The following is a 27152-nucleotide window of genomic DNA, read 5'->3' on the forward strand; positions in this document are numbered from 1 at the left end:
TAATATGGGGAACTGGAACTTGGCCTGTGGGGAATGATAATATGGGGGACTGGGAGTGGAACTTGGCCTGTGGGGAATGATAATATGGGGAACTGGAACTTGGCCTGTGGGGAATGATAATATGGGGAACTGGAACTTGGCCTGTGGGGAATGATAATATGGGGGACTGGGAGTGGAACTTGGCCTGTGGGGAATGATAATATGGGGAACTGGAACTTGGCCTGTGGGGAATGATAATATGGGCACTGATGTTGGACGGTGTAGTGTATTAAGATTATGACTTTCTTAATGGTTTTAAGTGGAACCTTTGAGGATGTTTATTTTAGTGTCAAGAGGGAATGTTTTAGTGTAACGCCACATACAACAGACAGGAAGTGTGTGTTGTAGCCAGGGGATTGGACAGTAGAGGGAGCCACCCATATCTTGGGAAGATTATATATACTGGGTAAAAGCGAAGAAGAGGTTAGAGCGGCCATTGCAATCTGGGATGCCGTTCTCCGGGTGTCATGACATCTGTAACCTCATGCTGAAATCTTGTGATATGAATAAAACGTATGATCATGGTTCAGTATGAGCGGACTCCTTTGTTTCACAGCAATAATTACCAGCATTGACACGATACGACAACGGTTAGGCCTGGCTTGCAGTCGGCGTTCCAATTCATGCCAAGCGCACCAGTTTGAGTGTCAAAAACTGCAACGCTGCTTGGTTTCACGCTCAACAGTTTCCTGTGTGTATCAAGAATGGTCCACCACCCAAAGGACATCCAGAATGGTCCACCACCCAAAGGACATCCAGCCAACTTGACACAACTGTGGGAAGCATCGGAGTCAACATGGTCCATTTCCTGATGAATGGAGGCTATTCTGAGGGCTGCAACTCGATATTAGGAAGGTGTTCCTGATGAATGGAGTTCTGTTCTGAGGGCTGCAACTCGATATTAGGAAGGTGTTCCTGATGAATGGAGTTCTGTTCTGAGGGCTGCAACTCACTATTAGGAAGGTGTTCCTGATGAATGGAGGCTGTTCTGAGGGCTGCAACTCGATATTAGGAAGGTGTTCCTGATGAATGGAGGCTGTTTACTGAGGGCTGCAACTCGATATTAGGAAGGTGTTCCTGATGAATGGAGGCTGTTCTGAGGGCTGCAACTCGATATTAGGAAGGTGTTCCTGATGAATGGAGGCTGTTCTGAGGGCTGCAACTCGATATTAGGAAGGTGTTCCTGATGTTTGGTACATTCAGTGTATATTATCCATGTCGTTGTTCAGCCACGACTCTGAGAAATGTGTCTCAAATTGTCTTTATAATGTGTTGTTTGTTTTGCATAATAAACCTGATTAGTTTTTTAAATGATGGCTATTTGTCTGTTCCATTTATTGACCTGTGCAAAAACTTGTGGATGTGAACCAATATGCATTGAATTTGAATCTGATAACATCATGTTAGACTCAGATAAATCCGATTATTCAAGAATCAATGACGGACAGCAAGAAATCTACAGATTGTGCCGTTAAATCGAGCGCGGCGTACAGTACGCGCGGCAAACAAACACAAACAACACAACCTGCAGCGTGTTCTCCTAAACTGCTACGATAAATCAAATCTGACGTTAATTTGACAAAAGCTGGATCCCTTCTAGCCATGACCAACTGACTCCGTCTTCACTAAATGAATGGTATATATATATATATATATTACAATACAATAACAAAAACAGGACATCACTACACGTATATTTTATCTGAAGAAACATAAAATAACAAAGTAAAAAAATGTAATCACTACATATGAATTGAGTTACAAAAGTTAAAGTACCTAAAATAAATAAAATGAGGTGAGGGGTTACAATTGTATAAACCTATGATAGAGTTGTAAAAATACAGTAAGAATGTAACTCTATATGCAAACCAATACCTTCAGAACTTACTCAATTAATGAAATCTGATTTGTGCTTTGGAGAACATGTCAATATAGATGCATAATTTGTTAGGTTGTCCCCTGGTGGATAAGAAATGTAATAATACATTCTTAAGAGAACTTTAACTCCAAGAACAAGATCTCTCCTAGAGGGAAATTCTTCTGGAATGCATATATTACTGAAATTGAATGGAAGAAAGCTTGGTTGCTCCCACATAAATTTTGTATATCAAATAAAGAAAAATAAATTCCCTTTAAAATCTTGCACAAAATATACCCTTGCAATAACTTGTCTAAAATAAATAAATAAATAATAAAAAATAAAAATCATGGACTTAAGAGGACATAATTATGCCTTTTCTGTGATAAAGAATGGGAAACTATTATACAAATTTTTATGAGTGTGACTGTGAAGTTATTTTGGAGTGAGTTAAGTATTTCAATGTTTTATTTCATTAATAAGACCCATGTATTTACACTGAAAGATGTAATATGTTATTAAAATGAAAGTAAAACATTTGAGCCGTAAATTTCTTCATTATCTCTGGTAAATGTTATATACACAAAAACAAATATTTGAAAAATCCGACCCCAAATGCTAAATATTTTTTACTTTAAATCCAATGTTTTAATAACATCTCTAGAATTAGTCAATAAAAAAATAAATAAAAAAAAAGATTCTAAATGAAGTGGTTATTCCACTGGCTATCATAAGGTGAATGCACCAATTTGTAAGTCGCTCTGGATAAGAGCGTCTGCTAAATGACGTAAATGTAAAATGTAAATGAACGGTATCCGGGATGACGCAATGACGTTATTGACGTGGCGTGAATGTGAGCGTAATGTGGATAGACGAAAGGTTTGACCGACCACCAACCAGCGCAGCGGATGACGAATACAGCAGATACATCTTACGGCTTTGTTTACGGCGTTGGAAATGGCGGCAAACGAAAACATGGACCCCGGACCAGATGTGGAATGTGTAGTTAATCGTTGGATGGTGGATTATTATATATCTGTGGCATTTGATACTTTTAGGAATGAACGGTATACTGATTTCTGTGAGATCAGAGACATCCTTCAATGTGAGTAACGTTAGCGTCTTCGCGAAAACCAATACAGGTTTCTGTACCGTCTCTGCCTAATAAGACAGTTTGTTTAGCTAGTTTAAACGTTTTGTTTAGCTAGTTTAAACGTTTTTATACCACGTGTTAGCTAGCTCGATACGTTAGCTAACTGTGTGGTAGTACTAGTCTCGGAGATCCCTGATGAACAGTTTTTGTCCTAACGTTAGCTAAGTAAGGTTAGCATCACACAGTTGATTCAAATAACGTCAGTCAACTCAATACTATAAAGCGTTGATTATTTGAATCAGCTGTGTAGCGCTAGGACAACAACTAAACCAGTTCGTTTGTACGGGAACGACACGTTTTCCCAAAACGTTCGTGAACAGACTTGTTTGGTCCGTTCGGTGGGTGTAGCGGGTTTGGCATGAAGTAGTGACTGACGTGTTTAAAGGCAAGCTGTGCATTTTGAACCCACAACCCGTCTCCGTTTTTCAACTGGTCGTTCAATACATCACTGTTTCTGTTAATTGAACGTTGTGTTATGTACTGAACGCAGCCCAGGACCGAGTTTAGTTACACTCATCCAGACTAACTACCTCTGGAAAAGCCTGCTTATGGTTTCCGTGGATTACATTTGCAGACGTTTTGCTCCATGTGAACTACAATTCAAAACGGTTTTCGAAACATATGCAGATTATGTCCCTTATCTTTCATATCAGCGAGAAATAATATTTTAAATACAAAAAATATTAACTTTAGCAGTACACAGGGACGGTGTGTTCAATAGGGCGATATGGGCGACGCACTGCCAAACGGGAAAAGGAAGGGATTTTTTTTCTAATCAATTATATCACGGCAACAGTAGTTATCAGTGTTGTAATCTAGACGCCTGATCTGCCACAGTGCCACTAAATGTCCAATCAGGCTAAAGTCGTGCTTCAAATGGCCCTCCCCCCTTTTGGGGCGATTTCAGTCAGGTTGAAAATCGCCCAGAAGTCTGTCATAGACTCCCATGTAAAATCTATTTTTTTCAAATATCCGAGCTTTCAATACAATCTCTATGGGTTTCTGAGGGCTTGCACTTACGCGCTTTCGTCATACGTAACACATATCCATGAACGTAACTAAGAAAAAAGCGGGTAGCAGCGTCAATCAATTCACAATCACTACTATCAAAATGGCTAGGCTTCAGTCCAACTCGATTGTGTCTTTGAAAGAAGTTCCTTTTTGTCAGCGAACAAATGAAGATAAATTGGCAACGAAACAATTAGGACCTCCCAGACCAAATTTAATAATTCAACAGGTTTCTACTAAAGGGGGGAAGTCCTACACCCGAGGATTTTCCAAAAATTGGTACGAACGGAAAACCTGGCTAGCAGGCTGCGATGTAGCTAATGCAGTTTTCTGCTACCCCTGCTTACTCTTCCACCCTGAAGGCGGCACAGCAGACAGCACCGCTTGGACAGCGACTGGTGTAACCGACATGCACCATCTTTCAGAAAAGATTAAGAAACATGAGCTGTCAAAGACCCACATGGATAGCTGTTTGAGATTGTCATCTTTGGGAAGAGTGAATATTGCCACTCAACTGGATGAGGGATACAGGCTAGCTGTCCGCCGCCACAACGATGAGGTTAGCAAGAACCGCCATATCCTCAGCCGGCTTATCCAGTGTGTTAAGTTTTGCGGAGTGTTTGAGTTAGCTTTGCGAGGCAAAGATGAAACTGAGGGCTCCACCAACCCTGGTATTTTTCTTGGACGTGTCAACTTTGTGGCACAATTAGATGAGGTGTTTGATGACCATCTTAAAAATGCTAAAGTTTTCAAGGGCACATCAAAGACCATTCAAAACGAGCTACTGGAGTGTATGCTAGCGGTCACGAGGGAACATATTGTGGAGGAGGTGAAGTCTGCGAACTTCGTAGCTATCCAAGCTGACGAGACCACGGATGTTTCTACACAGACACAGTTGGTGCTTGTGCTGAGGTACATAGATAGCAAGCACAAAGTGCAGGAGCGATTTTTTGAGTTCCTTCCCATCTCGGAATCAACCTCAGCCTCAATCGCCAGTGTACTTTTGGAGAGACTGAACGGTCTTTTTGCCGATGACGAGAAAGTCAAACTCATTGCGCAAGCTTACGATGGAGCCAGTGTGATGAGGGGAGAGAAGGCAGGTGTGCAGCAGAAGGTGCGTGAGCATTTCAAGAATGCCCATTACGTGCATTGCTATGCGCATCAGCTGAATTTGATCATGCATCAAGCTACTTCTCGCATCAAAAAAGTGAACATTTTCTTTTCCGATCTGAGCGGGATTACAACGTTTTTTTCCCGGTCACCCAAACGCACCAGCATTCTTGACCAGACTGTTGCACGAAGACTGCCCAGACCTTCATCCACACGGTGGAACTTCAACAGCAGAGTCGTGAACACTGTCTACGAGAATCGAGACGACCTCATAGTATGTTTTGAAGCCATCCGGACGGGTTCATTGGGTTCATTTGACCAGCTTACTGTGAGAGAAGCATCTGGTTACGTGAGGATGCTACATGATGAAGATTTTATTTTTTTCCTGCGGCTTTTTCACAAAATCATGCCCCACGTCGACATTCTGTACCAGAAGCTACAGAAGAAGGACATCGATGCTGTCTTTATCAAACGTGCCCTCGACAGCTTCACAAGCAGTGTGCAGGCCATAAGGTAAGATTAAACAATATCATTCGATCTTTCTCAAAGCAGAGCTTTATTTGAAAATGTATGCATGAAAGGAGACTGCATTTGTGTTTGAAATCACATTATTCTCATTATATATGGCCAGTGGTGTAATCTATCTTATTTTATATACTATGTGTACTGTGCAGTGGTGCTCATAAGCTTATGATCCCATGCTAAAGTTGACTAAAAAGAGGAATAAAAAAATTAAAAAATCATCTTTTGGAAATTGATCTTAATGACTTAATTAAAAAAGTTGGAAAATCCAACCTTTAAAGACACCAATTTTCTTTTCTTTTTTATTCCTCTTTTTAGTCAACTTTAGCATGGGATCATAAGCTTATGAGCACCACTGTATACTGTGCTGAACATCCAGGCTATGTGAGACACAAAGGCTAACTTAAACACTAAAGACTTTATGCATCCCTGCCCATTTTAAGTGGAACTTAAGTATTTGTACTATACATGGATACATTGCATATACCTGTGCATCACATAGACAACAATACTGTACAAAGCCAACAAACACATTGGTCTGTTTGCCTTCAGGGACTCCTCTCAACAACAGCTGCAAGAAGCAACAGGAGCCAAAAGACCCAGAACAGCTTTGAGAGAAGAGGAGAAGCAGAGGCTGTCTGAAGAGGTCTGCAACACCATCCTGGATCACACCAAAGAAAGGTTCTCTTTCTCTGGCCACCTTGTGAGTGCTACCTTACTGCAAGCAGACATGTTTGAAAGGTACTGCCATTCATTTCCTGATGAGGCTCTGAATGCCACTGTGAATGCATACCCCATGCTGAGCAAGGCAAAGCTCAAGACAGAACTATCTCTGATCTATGAGAATCCTGAATTCAAGGGAGGCTGTGGTGCACTGGCACTGTACCAGGTTCTCATGAGCTACAACCTCCAGGAGACGTTCTCTGAGACTGTGACTCTGTTGAACATCCTCATAACTACTCCCATGACAACAGCTGAAGCTGAGAGATGTTTCTCAACTTTGACACGAGTTAAGACATTCCTGCGAAATTCAATGGGCCAGGAACGTCTGAATGCACTGGCCATGCTTTCCATGGAGAGGGAACTAGTCCTCAGCATGCCTGATTTCAATGAGAAAGTCATTGAACGCTTTGCTGTATTGAAACAGAGAAGAGAACAGTTTCAGTACAAGTAATGTAGCCTCTCTCTCTCTTTGTCCCTCCCTGTCTGTCTCTTTAACACACACACGCCCAAATCAGTTCACAGTTGATGTTGTTTAAAATAGTTTTTTTTCATTAAAAAAAAAGTAATAAAAAAAAAAAAATCTGTTCATATTTACAAATCTATACAATTGGCCAGAATATGGTTGTTCATTTTTACAAAGCCATACAGATAGCTGTGTTTACCTTTTCTAGAAATTACTTTCAAATTCTGTTTTCATTCTTATTTCATTTGTTTATGGAAATGCATATTGTTTATGCAGTGTTGAGGAATGTGAAAGAACACCCTTGATTATTTTTACTGTGATAACTTATTTTGATTTTGTAAGCCAACACTTTTGAGATCAGTCAATAAATGCTTCTGGTATTGACTTATATGCTGCCCCTGTCTTCATGTTGTTGCTGGACATATCTTTTAAAAAATGTGTGTAGGTCACCTAAATCATCAGAAAAATTGCCCCCCCCTGAGAATTTTTTCAGGAGCCGCCACTGGCAGTACAGTGGCAGTACAATAATTACTGTAATGCAGCCTCCAGACTTCAGGGCTTTCATACTTCTTCCGTTTAGCGGTGCAGAGCTGTTGTGAAGGAAGTTGTCAAAGAAGTGGGTTTGTGTTCATACAGGATGTACCGCCCCCAACCTACCGTCAGCCAATCATGTCAATGCCCTCCAGATTGTTACAACATTTGAGAGGCGCACGGCGATGCGGTACGGAGCTAGATTTGGCCTCTGCATACACCGCAATTCCAAATCAAATCAAATTGTATTGGTCACATGCGCCGAATACAACAGGTGCAGACATTACAGTGAAATGGTTACTTACAGCCCTTAACCAACAGTGCATTTATTTTTAACAAAAAAAGTAAAAAATAAAACAACAACCAAAAAAGTGTTGAGAAAAAAAGAGCAAAAATAAAATAACAGTAGGGAGGCTATATATACAGGGGGGCACCGGCTAGTTGAGGTAGTTGAAGTAATATGTACATGTGGGTAGAGTTAAAGTGACTATGAACAAGATCTCTACTAGAGGGAAATTCTTCTGGAATGCATATATTACTGAAATTGAATGGAAGAAAGCTTGGTTGCTCCCACATACATTTTGTATATCAAATAAAGAAAAATAAATTCCCTTTAAAATCTTGCACAAAATATACTTGCAATAACTTGTCTAAAATAAATAAATAAATAATAAAAAATAAAAATCATGGACTTAAGAGGACATAATTATGCCTTTTCTGTGATAAAGAATGGGAAACTATTATACAATTTTTTTATGAGTGTGACTGTGAAGTTATTTTGGAGTGAGTTAAGTATTTCAATGTTTTATTTCATTAATAAGACCCATGTATTTACACTGAAAGATGTAATATGTTATTAAAATGAAAGTAAAACATTTGAGCTGTAAATGTCTTCATTATCTCTGGTAAAGGTTATATACACAAAAACAAATATTTGAAAAATCCGACCCCAAATGATTTATATTTTTTACTTTAAATCCAATGTTTTAATAACATCTCTAGAATTAGTCAATAAAAAAATAAATAAAAACGATTCTAAATGAAGTGGTTATCCCACTGGCTATCATAAGGTGAATGCACCAATTTGTAAATCGCTCTGGATAAGAGCGTCTGCTAAATGACGTAAATGTAAAATGTAAATGAACGGTATCCGGGATGACGCCATGACGTTATTGACGTGGCGTGAATGTGAGCGTAATGTGGATAGACGAAAGGTTTGACCGACCACCAACCAGCGCAGCGGATGACGAATACAGCAGATACATCTTACGGCTTTGTTTACGGCGTTGGAAATGGCGGCAAACGAAAACATGGACCCCGGACCAGATGTGGAATGTGTAGTTAATCGTTGGATGGTGGATTATTATATATCTGTGGCATTTGATACTTTTAGGAATGAACGGTATACTGATTTCTGTGAGATCAGAGACATCCTTCAATGTGAGTAACGTTAGCGTCTTCGCGAAAACCAATACAGGTTTCTGTACCGTCTCTGCCTAATAAGACAGTTTGTTTAGCTAGTTTAAACGTTTTGTTTAGCTAGTTTAAACGTTTTTATACCACGTGTTAGCTAGCTAACTGTGCGGTAACGTTGACTGTTCGCTAGACCAGTTGGTAGTACTAGTCTCGGAGATCCCTGATGAACAGTTTTTGTCCTAACGTTAGCTAGGTAAGGTTAGCATCACACAGTTGATTCAAATAACGTCAGTCAACTCAATACTATAAAGCGTTGATTATTTGAATCAGCTGTGGACAACAACTAAACCAGTTCGTTTGTACGGGAACGACACGTTTTCCCAAAACGTTCGTGAACAGACCTGTTTGGTTCGGTGGGTGTAGCGGGTTTGGCATGAAGTAGTGACTGACGTGTTTAAAGGCAAGCTGTGCATTTTGAACCCACAACCCGTCTCCGTTTTTCAACTGGTCGTTCAGTACATCACCGTTTCTGTTAATTGAACGTTGTGTTATGTACTGAACGCAGCCCAGGACCGAGTTTAGTTACACTCATCCAGACTAACTACCTCTGGAAAAGCCTGCTTATGGTTTCCGTGGATTACATTTGCAGACGTTTTGCTCCATGTGAACTACAATTCAAACCGGTTTTCGAAACATATGCAGATTATGTCCCTTATATTTCATATCAGCGAGAAATAATATTTTAAATACAAAAAATATTAACTTTAGCAGTTTTGCACAGATCCACAATCTGTGAGTGCCTCCAGTTGACGAACTACACTTCCTCCCCAGTGAAAGGCTCTGCATGGTCAATCTGAGGTCTGAAGTGGCAGTACAATAATTACTGCAATGCAGCCTCCACAGACTTTAGGGCTTTCATACTACTTCCGTTTAGCGGAGCAGAGCTGTTGTGAAGGAAGTTGTCAAGGAAGTGAGTTTGTGTTCATACAGGACGTACCGCCCCCAACCTACCGTCAGCCAATCATGTCAATGCGGAGCCCTCCAGATTGTTACAACATTTGAGAGGTGCACGGCGATGCGGTACGGAGCTAGATTTGGCCTCTGCATGCACCGCAATTCCAAATCAAATCAAATGTTATTGGTCACATGCGCCGAATACAACAGGTGCAGACATTACAGTGAAATGCTTACTTACAGCCCTTAACCAACAGTGCATTTATTTTTAACAAAAAAAGTAAAAAATAAAACAACAAAAAAAGTGTTGAGAAAAAAAAGAGCAGAAATAAAATAAAATAACAGTAGGGAGGCTATATATACAGGGGGGTACCGGTGCAGAGTCAATGTGCGGGGGCACCGGCTAGTTGAGGTAGTTGAGGTAATATGTACATGTGGGTAGAGTTAAAGTGACTATGCATAAATAATTAACAGAGTAGCAGCAGCGTAAAAAGGATGGGGTGGGGGGGCAGTGCAAATAGTCCGGGTAGCCATGATTAGCTGTTCAGGAGTCTTATGGCTTGGGGGTAGAAGCTGTTGAGAAGTCTTTTGGACCTAGACTTGGCACTCCGGTACCGCTTGCCGTGCGGTAGCAGAGAGAACAGTCTATGACTAGAGTGACTGGAGTCCTTGACAATTTTGAGGGCCTTCCTCTGACACCGCCTGGTATAGAGGTCCTGGATGGCAGGAAGCTTGGCCCCAGTGATGTACTGGGCCGTACGCACTACCCTCTGTAGTGCCTTGCGGTCGGAGGCCAAGCAGTTGCCATACCAGGCGGTGATGCAACCAGTCAGGATGCTCTCGATGGTGCAGCTGTGGAATTTTTTGAGGATCTGAGGACCCATGCCAAATCTTTTCAGTCTCCTGAGGGGGAATAGGCTTTGTCGTGCCCTCTTCACGACTGTCTTGGTGTGTTTGGACCATGATAGTTTGTTGGTGATGTGGACACCAAGGATCTTGAAGCTCCACCTTCCATACAAAGGTCAGACCACATTTCAGATCAAGAATAAATTGGCTTTACGCTTACACACAGGTGTTCGGAATACGCTAGATGTCTCATCAAATCTAAATCCAATTGTATTGGTCACATGCCGAATACAACTGGTGTAGACTTTAACGTGAAATGCTTGCTTACGAGCCCATTCCCAACAATGCAGAGTTAAAAAGTAAGAAAAATATGTCGAGGAAAAAACAAGGAAATAGTAACACAATAAAATAACAATAACGAGGCTATATACAAGGAGTACCAGTACCGAGTCAATGTGCAGGGGTACGGGGTGGTTGAGGTAATATGTATATGTAGGTAGGGGTAAAAGAGACTAGTCAATCAGGATAGATAATAAACAGAGTAGCAGCAGCGTATGTGTGTGTGTTGGATTGTCAGTGTAGTGAGTGTGTGGGTAGAGCCCAGTGAGTGTGTGGGTAGAGTCCAGTGAGTGTCTGGGTAGAGTCCAGTGAGTGTCTGGGTAGAATCCAGTGAGTGTGTGGGTAGAGTCCAGTGAGTGTGTGGGTAGAGTCCAGTGAGTGTGTGGGTAGAGTCCAGTGAGTGTGCATAGAGCTGGTGCAAGAGAGTCAGCGCAAAACAAAATAAAGGGGGTCAATGTAAATAGTCCAGGTAGCCATTTGATTAACTGTTCAGCAGTCTTATGGCTTAGGGGTAGAAGCTGTTCAGGAGCCTTTTGGTCATGCAGTAGAAGAGAGAACAGTCTATGACTTGGGTGGCTGAAGTCTTTGACAGTCATTAGCACAGGTGGCTGCCTATGTCTTCTATAAACATGGAGATATGGCCGTGTGGGAACACCAACCCTATAAAGGTGTGTAGTAATTTTAACCTTTATTTTAATTTTATTTTTAATAATTTCTCACTGATCTGAAAGATACGTTCCTTATGTTTCCAAAACCACAAGCGATGAGTGTTTTTATTTAGAGCAAGAGTCGGGGGGGGGGGTTGGGCTCTTCACAAAACTTCCTCGGTCAGAAGATACTATCGTCAAAATGCGCTAAAGCAGTTAGCCCCATTTAATAGACGCTAGCTAACACATTATCCAACAACATCCTCTTTTCAGGTCATCTGGTTCGGCCGTTGGAAGCCAACGATGCCATGCCGAAGAAGATTCGAGCAATACAGTTCCTCACCAGGATAAATGATGGTGACAAACTCGGTGAGAATTTTGAGCTAAACTTTAAGTAACTTGCTACGTAACAACACTAGCTAGGTAACAACGCTAGCTAGGTAACAACGCTAGCTAGGTAACAACGCTAGCTAGGTAACAACACTAGCTAGGTAACAACGCTAGCTAGGTAACAACGCTAGCTAGGTAACAACGCTAGCTAGGTAACAACGCTAGCTAGGTAACAACGCTAGCTAGGTAACAACGCTAGCTAGGTAACAACGCTAGCTAGGTAACAACGCTAGCTAGGTAACAACGCTAGCTAGGTAACAACGCTATCTAGGTAACGGTATGAACTAATATTCATTCCCATGTTGAAAATCAGAGACACCTGAAATGTGACCCCAGGTGCCACAATCTGCTGTTCCCTATAGCTAGCCAGCTGTGTCTTTGAAATCAAGTCTAAGATCACTGACACAGTTGATCTCTTGCCGTCCACAGACTGATCACTGACACAGTTGATCTCTTGCCGTCCACAGACTGATCACTGACACAGTTGATCTCTTGCCGTCCACAGACTTCTCGTTTGAATCTCAGGAGTTCCTCACTCCGCTGGAGTCTGCTATGAGCGTATTGGACAGCATCAGCGAGGAGTTGACAGTTCCCCAGAAAGACCTGGAGCGAGTACACAAGTCTATCAGAGAGATGGTGAGATCTGGCCCCACTGTGTATAATAATTGAATGGTCCCCAGTTGAAACCCTAAACACTGTTGTGATTTTTCATGTCATCCCTGTCCAACATTATACGATGGGCTTCTGAGTGGCTATAGAGGGAGGACACAGTGTACTGTGGTCAATAACATTCTGCGTTAGACTGAATTGCACAACTATTTGCCCGTTCATGTCTTCCCCTTGTCATTCTGTTGTGATTGTCTTTTGCCACGTTGTGCATTCTTACATCAGTCTTCCATTCAACCTTGTTTTGTTTTGCTCTGTAGTTGGTGATGGTGTGCATTAAGAACAAAGCGTTTGACAAAGCCAAGGAGGTTTTGACGAAATACTTCCCAAAAGGCATGGTTGGAAAGGTGAGCTAACTGAAAACTCCTAAAGAGATGATGGCAACTATACGAACAGGACATGGAGGCATTTAGACCCATCTGTCTTTTAACCCGAGGGACAGGACAGAGGCATTTAGACCCATCTGTCTTTTAACCTGAGGGACAGGACAGAGGCATTTAGACCCATCTGTCTTTTAACCCGAGGGACAGGACAGAGGCATTTAGACCCATCTGTCTTTTAACCTGAGGGACAGGACAGAGGCATTTAGACCCATCTGTCTTTTAACCCGAGGGACAGGACAGAGGCATTTAGACCCATCTGTCTTTTAACCGGAGGGACAGAGGCATTTAGACCCATCTGTCTTTTAACCCGAGGGACAGAGGCATTTAGACCCATCTGTCTTTTAACCGGAGGGACAGGACAGAGGCATTTAGACCCATCTGTCTTTTAACCCGAGGGACAGGACAGAGGCATTTAGACCCATCTGTCTTTTAACCCGAGGGACAGGACAGAGGCATTTAGACCCATCTGTCTTTTAACCTGAGGGACAGGACAGAGGCATTTAGACCCATCTGTCTTTTAACCGGAGGGACAGAGGCATTTAGACCCATCTGTCTTTTAACCCGAGGGACAGAGGCATTTAGACCCATCTGTCTTTTAACCGGAGGGACAGGACAGAGGCATTTAGACCCATCTGTCTTTTAACCCGAGGGACAGGACAGAGGCATTTAGACCCATCTGTCTTTTAACCCGAGGGACAGGACAGAGGCATTTAGACCCATCTGTCTTTTAACCCGAGGGACAGGACAGAGGCATTTAGACCCATCTGTCTTTTAACCTGAGGGACAGGACAGAGGCATTTAGACCCATCTGTCTTTTAACCGGAGGGACAGGACAGAGGCATTTAGACCCATCTGTCTTTTAACCCGAGGGACAGAGGCATTTAGACCCATCTGTCTTTCAACCTGAGGGACAGGACAGAGGCATTTAGACCCATCTGTCTTTTAACCAGAGGGACAGGACAGAGGCATTTAGACCCATCTGTCTTTTAACCCGAGGGACAGGACAGAGGCATTTAGACCCATCTGTCTTTTAACCCGAGGGACAGGACAGAGGCATTTAGACCCATCTGTCTTTTAACCCGCGGGACAGGACAGAGGCATTTAGACCCATCTGTCTTTTAACCCGAGGGACAGGACAGAGGCATTTAGACCCATCTGTCTTTCAACCTGAGGTCATCATGCATTTACACAAGTTATCATAACCCTTAGGAAATGAAGTGTGAGTCCCAAATGGCACCCTATTCCCTATATAATGCAATACTTTTGATCAGAGCCATGTGGGGGCCTGGTAAAGTAGTGCACTAGAGAATAGAGTACCATTTGGGTAACGTCGTCAGAGGCTGGTGCAGGGTAACGTCGTTAGAGGCTAATGCAGGGTAACGTCGTTAGAGGCTGATGCAGGGTAACGTCGTTAGAGGCTGATGCAGGGTAACGTCGTTAGAGGCTGATGCAGGGTAACGTCGTTATAGGCTGATGCAGGGTAACGTCGTTAGAGGCTGGTGCAGGGTAACGTCGTTAGAGGCTGGTGCAGGGTAACGTCGTTAGAGGCTAATGCAGGGTAACGTCGTTAGAGGCTGATGCAGGGTAACGTCGTTAGAGGCTGATGCAGGGTAACGTCGTCAGAGGCTGATGCAGGGTAACGTCGTTAGAGGCTGATGCAGGGTAACGTCGTTAGAGGCTGGTGCAGGGTAACGTCGTTAGAGGCTGATGCAGGGTAACGTCGTTAGAGGCTGGTGCAGGGTAACGTCGTTAGAGGCTAATGCAGGGTAACGTCGTTAGAGGCTGATGCAGGGTAACGTCGTTAGAGGCTGATGCAGGGTAACGTCGTCAGAGGCTGATGCAGGGTAACGTCGTCAGAGGCTAATGCAGGGTAACGTCGTTAGAGGCTAATGCAGGGTAACGTCGTTAGAGGCTGATGCAGGGTAACGTCGTCAGAGGCTAATGCAGGGTAATGTGTCCTCCAGAAAGCGATCTTCCTGGGGCTGGTCAGAAAGAGGAGCAGTGAGCATTCAGTCCTGCAGCAGGTCACCTACCAGCAGTTTAAACAAGAGATGCTGCAGTTCTGTGAAAGCCTGTTCACCTACTCTCCTCCTTTCCTGTGCAGGGTATGTATGTATTGTATTCCCTCAGGGACACTCTGGCTGCGACCCCAATGGCACCCCTTTCCCTATATAGGGTATTGCTTTTGACCAGGGTCAATAGGGGGGCCGTTGGGGACACAGCTTCTAAATACATGCTGAGGAACATGTTGTTTTAACTGTTTGGGCTGATGTCTCAGTACTTATTCAGTTGTACTGTATCTAACTAAAGACACACTGGGAGCTCTCTGTCTCCCAGAACCCACTGCTCCTAACCCGAACTGAGGAGATCTGTCTGTGTGAATACCAGGCTGCCAGACAGCTGATGGTGAAGAGACAGGAGGCAGGACAGGATGCGGAGGAAGGAGACTGTCCCTCAGTCCCTCAGCCAGAGGACCACCTTGGACCAGTAACACAGGACAACACATCCAGACACAAACCCAGGTAGCCTCATGGATCCAATGTCAATCAATCAAAGTAAATGTATTTTATAAAGCCCTTTTACCTCAGTTATTGTGATGCCATGCTTTCCAGTTACCTAGCCTAGACTCCGAAGGTCATTGGGCCACACCACCACAGTGTGTGGAGATGCAGGGAGCTTCAACAGTATTGGGACAGTGACACCATTGTTTGTTTTGGCTCTGTACTTGTTGGATGCATTTGCCGATACTCCCAATACCTTTTGGAGCTCAATGTAGTCGACAACTTGATTTTGAGTACAACCTTCATAACGCTCTTCCTTCAAGTAATCACTAATCTGTGTGTTCAGATGTTTGCCATCGTATGTCTGTGATCCAGTAAAACCGTGTCAGACGACACGATGCCGTTCATTAGTATTGGAACACCTGGGTCGTGGTCAGACGACACGATGCCGTTCATTAGTATTGGAACACCTGGGTCGTGGTCAGACGACACGATGCCGTTCATTAGTATTGGAACACCTGGGTCGTGTTCATTAGTATTGGAACACCTGGGTCGTGTTCATTAGTATTGGAACACCTGGGTCGTGTTCATTAGTATTGGAACACCTGGGTCGTGGTCAGACGACACGATGCCGTTCATTAGTATTGGAACACCTGGGTCGTGTTCATTAGTATTGGAACACCTGGGTCGTGTTCATTAGTATTGGAACACCTGGGTCGTGTTCATTAGTATTGGAACACCTGGGTCGTGTTCATTAGTATTGGAACACCTGGGTCGTGTTAATTAGTATTGGAACACCTGGGTCGTGTTCATTAGTATTGGAACACCTGGGTCGTGTTCATTAGTATTGGAACACCTGGGTCGTGTTCATTAGTATTGGAACACCTGGGTCGTGGTCAGACGACACGATGCCGTTCATTAGTATTGGAACACCTGGGTCGTGTTCATTAGTATTGGAACACCTGGGTCGTGTTCATTAGTATTGGAACACCTGGGTCGTGTTCATTAGTATTGGAACACCTGGGTCGTGTTCATTAGTATTGGAACACCTGGGTCGTGTTCATTAGTATTGGAACACCTGGGTCGTGTTCATTAGTATTGGAACACCTGGGTCGTGTTCATTAGTATTGGAACGCCTGGGTTGTGTTCATTAGTATTGGAACGCCTGGGTCGTGTTCATTAGTATTGGAACACCTGGGTCGTGTTCATTAGTATTGGAACACCTGGGTCGTGTTCATTAGGCACCAAATGGAAGAACACTGAGTGAAACACGGAGGGACTGTTTGGACTTGTCCAATAAGAAACGCTCGGTTTTGTTTTCTGTTGCATAAGATTTTCCTCTGGTGTGCCCTAATGAATATGACCCTATCTTGATCTCTCCCTCCAGTCCTCTCTCCCTCCAGTCCTCTGTCCCTCCAGTCCTCTGTCCCTCCAGTCCTCTGTCTAAACAGCCTGACTCTGTCCCTCCAGTCCTCCCAGTGCACCCCCTGGTGGCGTCCGGCTGACCCGCAGCCGGCTGAGGGCCGTTTATACAGCCCTGGCCGAGGAGCTGAGGGAGCCCATGACCTTTGCCGAGCTGGAGGAGGTGGTGGAAAGGGAGGTGATGGAGGAGAACGCAGGAAAACGAGATGCTGTTGTGGACCAAGAGGAACCCGTCCTGCATCTCTCCGGAAGCCCCAGGTTGTCAATCATATCACTACCCTGCTGCTTCCTGTCCTATGGTAGCCTGGTTACCAGTCATATCACTACCCTGCTGCTTCCTGTCCTATGGTAGCCTGGTTACCAGTCATATCACTACCCTGCTGCTTCCTGTCCTATGGTAGCCTGGTTACCAGTCATATCACTACCCTGCTGCTTCCTGTCCTATGGTAGCCTGGTTACCAGTCATATCACTACCCTGCTGCTTCCTGTCCTATGGTAGCCTGGGTACCAGTCATATCACTACCCTGCTGCTTCCTGTCCTATGGTAGCCTGGTTACCAGTCATATCACTACCCTGCTGCTTCCTGTCCTATGGTAGCCTGGTTACCAGTCATATCACTACCCTGCTGCTTCCTGTCCTATGGTAGCCTGGTTACCAGTCATATCACTACCCTGCTGCTTCCTGTCCTATGGTAGCCTGGTTACCAGTCATATCACTACCCTGCTGCTTCCTGTCCTATGGTAGCCTGGTTACCAGTCATATCACTACCCTGCTGCTTCCTGTCCTATGGTAGCCTGGGTACCAGTCATATCACTACCCTGCTGCTTCCTGTCCTATGGTAGCCTGGTTACCAGTCATATCACTACCCTGCTGCTTCCTGTCCTGTGGTAGCCTGGTTACCAGTCATATCACTACCCTGCTGCTTCCTGTCCTGTGGTAGCCTGGTTACCAGTCATATCACTACCCTGTTGCTTCCTGTCCTATGGTAGCCTGGTTACCAGTCATATCACTACCCTGCTGCTTCCTGTCCTATGGTAGCCTGGTTACCAGTCATATCACTACCCTGCTGCTTCCTGTCCTATGGTAGCCTGGTTACCAGTCATATCACTACCCTGCTGCTTCCTGTCCTATGGTAGCCTGGGTACCAGTCATATCACTACCCTGCTGCTTCCTGTCCTATGGTAGCCTGGTTACCAGTCATATCACTACCCTGCTGCTTCCTGTCCTATGGTAGCCTGGTTACCAGTCATATCACTACGCTGCTGCTTCCTGTCCTATGGTAGCCTGGTTACCAGTTATATCACTACCCTGCTGCTTCCTGTCCTATGGTAGCCTGGGTACCAGTCATATCACTACCCTGCTGCTTCCTGTCCTATGGTAGCCTGGGTACCAGTCATATCACTACCCTGCTGCTTCCTGTCCTATGGTAGCCTGGTTACCAGTCATATCACTACCCTGCTGCTTCCTGTCCTATGGTAGCCTGGTTACCAGTCATATCACTACCCTGCTGCTTCCTGTCCTATGGTAGCCTGGGTACCAGTCATATCACTACCCTGCTGCTTCCTGTCCTATGGTAGCCTGGTTACCAGTCATATCACTACCCTGCTGCTTCCTGTCCTATGGTAGCCTGGTTACCAGTCATATCACTACCCTGCTGCTTCCTGTCCTATGGTAGCCTGGGTACCAGTCATATCACTACCCTGCTGCTTCCTGTCCTGTGGTAGCCTGGTTACCAGTCATATCACTACCCTGCTGCTTCCTGTCCTGTGGTAGCCTGGTTACCAGTCATATCACTACCCTGCTGCTTCCTGTCCTGTGGTAGCCTGGTTACCAGTCATATCACTACCCTGCTGCTTCCTGTCCTGTGGTAGCCTGGTTACCAGTCATATCACTACCCTGTTGCTTCCTGTCCTATGGTAGCCTGGTTACCAGTCATATCACTACCCTGCTGCTTCCTGTCCTATGGTAGCCTGGTTACCAGTCATATCACTACCCTGCTGCTTCCTGTCCTATGGTAGCCTGGTTACCAGTCATATCACTACCCTGCTGCTTCCTGTCCTATGGTAGCCTGGGTACCAGTCATATCACTACCCTGCTGCTTCCTGTCCTATGGTAGCCTGGTTACCAGTCATATCACTACCCTGCTGCTTCCTGTCCTATGGTAGCCTGGTTACCAGTCATATCACTACGCTGCTGCTTCCTGTCCTATGGTAGCCTGGTTACCAGTTATATCACTACCCTGCTGCTTCCTGTCCTATGGTAGCCTGGGTACCAGTCATATCACTACCCTGCTGCTTCCTGTCCTATGGTAGCCTGGGTACCAGTCATATCACTACCCTGCTGCTTCCTGTCCTATGGTAGCCTGGTTACCAGTCATATCACTACCCTGCTGCTTCCTGTCCTATGGTAGCCTGGTTACCAGTCATATCACTACCCTGCTGCTTCCTGTCCTGTGGTAGCCTGGTTACCAGTCATATCACTACCCTGCTGCTTCCTGTCCTATGGTAGCCTGGTTACCAGTCATATCACTACCCTGCTGCTTCCTGTCCTATGGTAGCCTGGTTACCAGTCATATCACTACCCTGCTGCTTCCTGTCCTATGGTAGCCTGGTTACCAGTCATATCACTACCCTGCTGCTTCCTGTCCTATGGTAGCCTGGTTACCAGTCATATCACTACCCTGCTGCTTCCTGTCCTATGGTAGCCTGGTTACCAGTCATATCACTACCCTGCTGCTTCCTGTTCTATGGTAGCCTGGTTACCAGTCATATCACTACCCTGCTGCTTCCTGTCCTATGGTAGCCTGGTTACCAGTCATATCACTACCCTGCTGCTTCCTGTCCTATGGTAGCCTGGTTACCAGTCATATCACTACCATGCTGCTTCCTGTCCTATGGTAGCCTGGTTACCAGTCATATCACTACCCTGCTGCTTCCTGTCCTATGGTAGCCTGGTTACCAGTCATATCACTACCCTGCTGCTTCCTGTCCTGTGGCAGCCTGGTTACCAGTCATATCACTACCCTGCTGCTTCCTGTCCTATGGTAGCCTGGTTACCAGTCATATCACTACCCTGCTGCTTCCTGTCCTATGGTAGCCTGGTTACCAGTCATATCACTACCCTGCTGCTTCCTGTCCTATGGTAGCCTGGTTACCAGTCATATCACTACCCTGTTGCTTCCTGTCCTATGGTAGCCTGGTTACCAGTCATATCACTACCCTGCTGCTTCCTGTCCTATGGTAGCCTGGTTACCAGTCATATCACTACCCTGCTGCTTCCTGTCCTGTGGTAGCCTGGCTACCAGTCATATCACTACCCTGCTGCTTCCTGTCCTGTGGTAGCCTGGTTACCAGTCATATCACTACGCTGCTGCTTCCTGTCCTGTGGTAGCCTGGTTACCAGTCATATCACTACCCTGCTGCTTCCTGTCCTATGGTAGCCTGGTTACCAGTCATATCACTACCCTGCTGCTTCCTGTCCTGTGGTAGCCTGGTTACCAGTCATATCACTACCCTGCTGCTTCCTGTCCTGTGGTAGCCTGGTTACCAGTCATATCACTACCCTGCTGCTTCCTGTCCTGTGGTAGCCTGGTTACCAGTCATATCACTACCCTGCTGCTTCCTGTCCTATGGTAGCCTGGTTACCAGTCATATCACTACCCTGCTGCTTCCTGTCCTATGGTAGCCTGGGTACCAGTCATATCACTACCCTGTTGCTTCCTGTCCTATGGTAGCCTGGTTACCAGTCATATCACTACCCTGCTGCTTCCTGTCCTATGGTAGCCTGGGTACCAGTCATATCACTACCCTGCTGCTTCCTGTCCTATGGTTGCCTGGTTACCAGTCATATCACTACCCTGCTGCTTCCTGTCCTATGGTTGCCTGGTTACCAGTCATATCACTACCCTGCTGCTTCCTGTCCTATGGTTGCCTGGTTACCAGTCATATCACTACCCTGCTGCTTCCTGTCCTATGGTAGCCTGGTTACCAGTCATATCACTACCCTGCTGCTTCCTGTCCTATGGTAGCCTGGTTACCAGTCATATCACTACCCTGCTGCTTCCTGTCCTATGGTAGCCTGGTTACCAGTCATATCACTACCCTGCTGCTTCCTGTCCTATGGTAGCCTGGGTACCAGTCATATCACTACCCTGCTGCTTCCTGTCCTATGGTAGCCTGGGTACCAGTCATATCACTACCCTGCTGCTTCCTGTCCTATGGTAGCCTGGTTACCAGTCATATCACTACCCTGCTGCTTCCTGTCCTATGGTAGCCTGGGTACCAGTCATATCACTACCCTGCTGCTTCCTGTCCTATGGTAGCCTGGGTACCAGTCATATCACTACCCTGCTGCTTCCTGTCCTATGGTAGCCTGGGTACCAGTCATATCACTACCCTGCTGCTTCCTGTCCTATGGTAGCCTGGTTACCAGTCATATCACTACCCTGCTGCTTCCTGTCCTATGGTAGCCTGGTTACCAGTCATATCACTACCCTGCTGCTTCCTGTCCTATGGTAGCCTGGTTACCAGTCATATCACTACCCTGTTGCTTCCTGTCCTATGGTAGCCTGGTTACCAGTCATATCACTACCCTGCTGCTTCCTGTCCTATGGTAGCCTGGTTACCAGTCATATCACTACCCTGCTGCTTCCTGTCCTGTGGTAGCCTGGCTACCAGTCATATCACTACCCTGCTGCTTCCTGTCCTGTGGTAGCCTGGTTACCAGTCATATCACTACGCTGCTGCTTCCTGTCCTGTGGTAGCCTGGTTACCAGTCATATCACTACCCTGCTGCTTCCTGTCCTATGGTAGCCTGGTTACCAGTCATATCACTACCCTGCTGCTTCCTGTCCTGTGGTAGCCTGGTTACCAGTCATATCACTACCCTGCTGCTTCCTGTCCTGTGGTAGCCTGGTTACCAGTCATATCACTACCCTGCTGCTTCCTGTCCTGTGGTAGCCTGGTTACCAGTCATATCACTACCCTGCTGCTTCCTGTCCTATGGTAGCCTGGTTACCAGTCATATCACTACCCTGCTGCTTCCTGTCCTATGGTAGCCTGGGTACCAGTCATATCACTACCCTGTTGCTTCCTGTCCTATGGTAGCCTGGTTACCAGTCATATCACTACCCTGCTGCTTCCTGTCCTATGGTAGCCTGGGTACCAGTCATATCACTACCCTGCTGCTTCCTGTCCTATGGTTGCCTGGTTACCAGTCATATCACTACCCTGCTGCTTCCTGTCCTATGGTTGCCTGGTTACCAGTCATATCACTACCCTGCTGCTTCCTGTCCTATGGTTGCCTGGTTACCAGTCATATCACTACCCTGCTGCTTCCTGTCCTATGGTAGCCTGGGTACCAGTCATATCACTACCCTGCTGCTTCCTGTCCTATGGTAGCCTGGGTACCAGTCATATCACTACCCTGCTGCTTCCTGTCCTATGGTTGCCTGGTTACCAGTCATATCACTACCCTGCTGCTTCCTGTCCTATGGTAGCCTGGGTACCAGTCATATCACTACCCTGCTGCTTCCTGTCCTATGGTAGCCTGGTTACCAGTCATATCACTACCCTGCTGCTTCCTGTCCTATGGTAGCCTGGTTACCAGTCATATCACTACCCTGCTGCTTCCTGTCCTATGGTTGCCTGGTTACCAGTCATATCACTACCCTGCTGCTTCCTGTCCTATGGTAGCCTGGTTACCAGTCATATCACTACCCTGCTGCTTCCTGTCCTATGGTTGCCTGGTTACCAGTCATATCACTACCCTGCTGCTTCCTGTCCTATGGTAGCCTGGTTACCAGTCATATCACTACCCTGCTGCTTCCTGTCCTATGGTAGCCTGGTTACCAGTCATATCACTACCCTGCTGCTTCCTGTCCTATGGTAGCCTGGTTACCAGTCATATCACTACCCTGCTGCTTCCTGTCCTATGGTAGCCTGGTTACCAGTCATATCACTACCCTGCTGCTTCCTGTCCTATGGTAGCCTGGTTACCAGTCATATCACTACCCTGCTGCTTCCTGTCCTATGGTAGCCTGGTTACCAGTCATATCACTACCCTGCTGCTTCCTGTCCTATGGTAGCCTGGGTACCAGTCATATCACTACCCTGCTGCTTCCTGTCCTATGGTAGCCTGGTTACCAGTCATATCACTACCCTGCTGCTTCCTGTCCTATGGTAGCCTGGTTACCAGTCATATCACTACCCTGCTGCTTCCTGTCCTATGGTAGCCTGGGTACCAGTCATATCACTACCCTGTTGCTTCCTGTCCTATGGTAGCCTGGTTACCAGTCATATCACTACCCTGCTGCTTCCTGTCCTATGGTAGCCTGGTTACCAGTCATATCACTACCCTGCTGCTTCCTGTCCTATGGTAGCCTGGTTACCAGTCATATCACTACCCTGCTGCTTCCTGTCCTATGGTAGCCTGGTTACCAGTCATATCACTACCCTGCTGCTTCCTGTCCTATGGTTGCCTGGTTACCAGTCATATCACTACCCTGCTGCTTCCTGTCCTATGGTAGCCTGGTTACCAGTCATATCACTACCCTGCTGCTTCCTGTCCTATGGTTGCCTGGTTACCAGTCATATCACTACCCTGCTGCTTCCTGTCCTATGGTAGCCTGGTTACCAGTCATATCACTACCCTGCTGCTTCCTGTCCTATGGTAGCCTGGTTACCAGTCATATCACTACCCTGCTGCTTCCTGTCCTATGGTAGCCTGGTTACCAGTCATATCACTACCCTGCTGCTTCCTGTCCTGTGGTAGCCTGGTTACCAGTCATATCACTACCCTGCTGCTTCCTGTCCTGTGGTAGCCTGGTTACCAGTCATATCACTACCCTGCTGCTTCCTGTCCTGTGGTAGCCTGGTTACCAGTCATATCACTACCCTGCTGCTTCCTGTCCTGTGGTAGCCTGGTTACCAGTCATATCACTACCCTGCTGCTTCCTGTCATATGGTAGCCTGGTTACCAGTCATATCACTACCCTGCTGCTTCCTGTCCTATGGTAGCCTGGGTACCAGTCATATCACTACCCTGCTGCTTCCTGTCCTATGGTAGCCTGGTTACCAGTCATATCACTACCCTGCTGCTTCCTGTCCTATGGTAGCCTGGTTACCAGTCATATCACTACCCTGCTGCTTCCTGTCCTATGGTAGCCTGGTTACCAGTCATATCACTACCCTGCTGCTTCCTGTCCTATGGTAGCCTGGTTACCAGTCATATCACTACCCTGCTGCTTCCTGTCCTATGGTAGCCTGGTTACCAGTCATATCACTACCCTGCTGCTTCCTGTCCTATGGTAGCCTGGTTACCAGTCATATCACTACCCTGCTGCTTCCTGTCCTATGGTAGCCTGGGTACCAGTCATATCACTACCCTGCTGCTTCCTGTCCTATGGTAGCCTGGGTACCAGTCATATCACTACCCTGCTGCTTCCTGTCCTATGGTAGCCTGGTTACCAGTCATATCACTACCCTGCTGCTTCCTGTCCTATGGTAGCCTGGTTACCAGTCATATCACTACCCTGCTGCTTCCTGTCCTATGGTAGCCTGGTTACCAGTCATATCACTACCCTGCTGCTTCCTGTCCTATGGTAGCCTGGTTACCAGTCATATCACTACCCTGCTGCTTCCTGTCCTATGGTAGCCTGGTTACCAGTCATATCACTACCCTGCTGCTTCCTGTCCTATGGTAGCCTGGTTACCAGTCATATCCCTACCCTCCTGCTTCCTGTCCTATGGTAGCCTGGTTACCAGTCATATCACTACCCTGCTGCTTCCTGTCCTATGGTAGCCTGGTTACCAGTCATATCACTACCCTGCTGCTTCCTGTCCTGTGGTAGCCTGGGTACCAGTCATATCACTACCCTGCTGCTTCCTGTCCTGTGGTAGCCTGGTTACCAGTCATATCACTACCCTGCTGCTTCCTGTCCTGTGGTAGCCTGGGTACCAGTCATATCACTACCCTGCTGCTTCCTGTCCTGTGGTAGCCTGGTTACCAGTCATATCACTACCCTGCTGCTTCCTGTCCTGTGGTAGCCTGGTTACCAGTCATATCACTACCCTGCTGCTTCCTGTCCTGTGGTAGCCTGGTTACCAGTCATATCACTACCCTGCTGCTTCCTGTCCTGTGGTAGCCTGGTTACCAGTCATATCACTACCCTGCTGCTTCCTGTCCTGTGGTAGCCTGGTTACCAGTCATATCACTACCCTGCTGCTTCCTGTCATATGGTAGCCTGGTTACCAGTCATATCACTACCCTGCTGCTTCCTGTCCTATGGTAGCCTGGTTACCAGTCATATCACTACCCTGCTGCTTCCTGTCCTATGGTAGCCTGGTTACCAGTCATATCACTACCCTGCTGCTTCCTGTCCTATGGTAGCCTGGTTACCAGTCATATCACTACCCTGCTGCTTCCTGTCCTATGGTAGCCTGGTTACCAGTCATATCACTACCCTGCTGCTTCCTGTCCTATGGTAGCCTGGTTACCAGTCATATCACTACCCTGCTGCTTCCTGTCCTATGGTAGCCTGGGTACCAGTCATATCACTACCCTGCTGCTTCCTGTCCTATGGTAGCCTGGGTACCAGTCATATCACTACCCTGCTGCTTCCTGTCCTATGGTAGCCTGGTTACCAGTCATATCACTACCCTGCTGCTTCCTGTCCTATGGTAGCCTGGTTACCAGTCATATCACTACCCTGCTGCTTCCTGTCCTATGGTAGCCTGGTTACCAGTCATATCACTACCCTGCTGCTTCCTGTCCTATGGTAGCCTGGTTACCAGTCATATCACTACCCTGCTGCTTCCTGTCCTGTGGTAGCCTGGTTACCAGTCATATCACTACCCTGCTGCTTCCTGTCCTGTGGTAGCCTGGTTACCAGTCATATCACTACCCTGCTGCTTCCTGTCCTGTGGTAGCCTGGTTACCAGTCATATCACTACCCTGCTGCTTCCTGTCCTATGGTAGCCTGGTTACCAGTCATATCACTACCCTGCTGCTTCCTGTCCTATGGTAGCCTGGTTACCAGTCATATCACTACCCTGCTGCTTCCTGTCCTATGGTAGCCTGGTTACCAGTCATATCACTACCCTGCTGCTTCCTGTCCTATGGTAGCCTGGTTACCAGTCATATCACTACCCTGCTGCTTCCTGTCCTATGGTAGCCTGGTTACCAGTCATATCACTACCCTGCTGCTTCCTGTCCTATGGTAGCCTGGTTACCAGTCATATCACTACCCTGCTGCTTCCTGTCCTATGGTAGCCTGGTTACCAGTCATATCACTACCCTGCTGCTTCCTGTCCTATGGTAGCCTGGTTACCAGTCATATCACTACCCTGCTGCTTCCTGTCCTATGGTAGCCTGGTTACCAGTCATATCACTACCCTGCTGCTTCCTGTCCTATGGTAGCCTGGTTACCAGTCATATCACTACCCTGCTGCTTCCTGTCCTATGGTAGCCTGGTTACCAGTCATATCACTACCCTGCTGCTTCCTGTCCTATGGTAGCCTGGTTACCAGTCATATCACTACCCTGCTGCTTCCTGTCCTATGGTAGCCTGGTTACCAGTCATATCACTACCCTGCTGCTTCCTGTCCTATGGTAGCCTGGGTACCAGTCATATCACTACGCTGCTGCTTCCTGTCCTATGGTAGCCTGGTTACCAGTCATATCACTACCCTGCTGCTTCCTGTCCTATGGTAGCCTGGTTACCAGTCATATCACTACCCTGCTGCTTCCTGTCCTATGTTAGCCTGGTTACCAGTCATATCACTACCCTGCTGCTTCCTGTCCTGTGGTAGCCTGGTTACCAGTCATATCACTACCCTGCTGCTTCCTGTCCTGTGGTAGCCTGGTTACCAGTCATATCACTACCCTGCTGCTTCCTGTCCTGTGGTAGCCTGGTTACCAGTCATATCACTACCCTGCTGCTTCCTGTCCTATGGTAGCCTGGTTACCAGTCATATCACTACCCTGCTGCTTCCTGTCCTATGGTAGCCTGGTTACCAGTCATATCACTACCCTGCTGCTTCCTGTCCTATGGTAGCCTGGTTACCAGTCATATCACTACCCTGCTGCTTCCTGTCCTGTGGTAGCCTGGTTACCAGTCATATCCCTACCCTGCTGCTTCCTGTCCTATGGTAGCCTGGTTACCAGTCATATCCCTACCCTGC

The 27152-nt window shown here is 46.4% G+C and overlaps 2 protein-coding genes across 4 annotated transcripts in view; both read left to right on the forward strand.

The window, feature by feature from the left end:
* The first annotated feature begins 2814 nt into the window (after positions 1-2814).
* LOC311115195 (zinc finger MYM-type protein 1-like) lies at positions 2815-7735 on the forward strand. The gene is made up of 2 exons (XM_084190394.1): positions 2815-5681; positions 6243-7735. The coding sequence occupies exons 1-2, from the start codon at positions 4099-4101 to the stop codon at positions 6862-6864; spliced, it is 2205 nt and encodes a 734-aa protein (XP_084046520.1). The 5' UTR covers positions 2815-4098; the 3' UTR covers positions 6865-7735.
* An 874-nt stretch (positions 7736-8609) lies between these two features.
* Positions 8610-27152, forward strand: part of LOC311115198 (telomeric repeat-binding factor 2-like) — a 31085-nt gene continuing 12542 nt past the window's right edge. For all 3 annotated transcript variants that reach the window (XM_084190396.1, XM_084190398.1, XM_084190397.1), the window contains exons 1-7: positions 8610-8847; positions 11883-11978; positions 12505-12635; positions 12926-13012; positions 15013-15153; positions 15437-15570; positions 17020-17229. In XM_084190396.1, the coding sequence (XP_084046522.1) occupies positions 8700-8847; positions 11883-11978; positions 12505-12635; positions 12926-13012; positions 15013-15153; positions 15437-15570; positions 17020-17229 (947 nt within the window). In that variant the 5' untranslated portion in view covers positions 8610-8699. The remainder of the gene's footprint in view (positions 8848-11882; positions 11979-12504; positions 12636-12925; positions 13013-15012; positions 15154-15436; positions 15571-17019; positions 17230-27152) is intronic.

The sequence above is a fragment of the Coregonus lavaretus genome, assembly GCF_964263955.1.
Source record: "Coregonus lavaretus genome assembly, contig: HAP1_SCAFFOLD_1798, whole genome shotgun sequence".
Lineage (NCBI taxonomy): Eukaryota > Metazoa > Chordata > Actinopteri > Salmoniformes > Salmonidae > Coregonus > Coregonus lavaretus.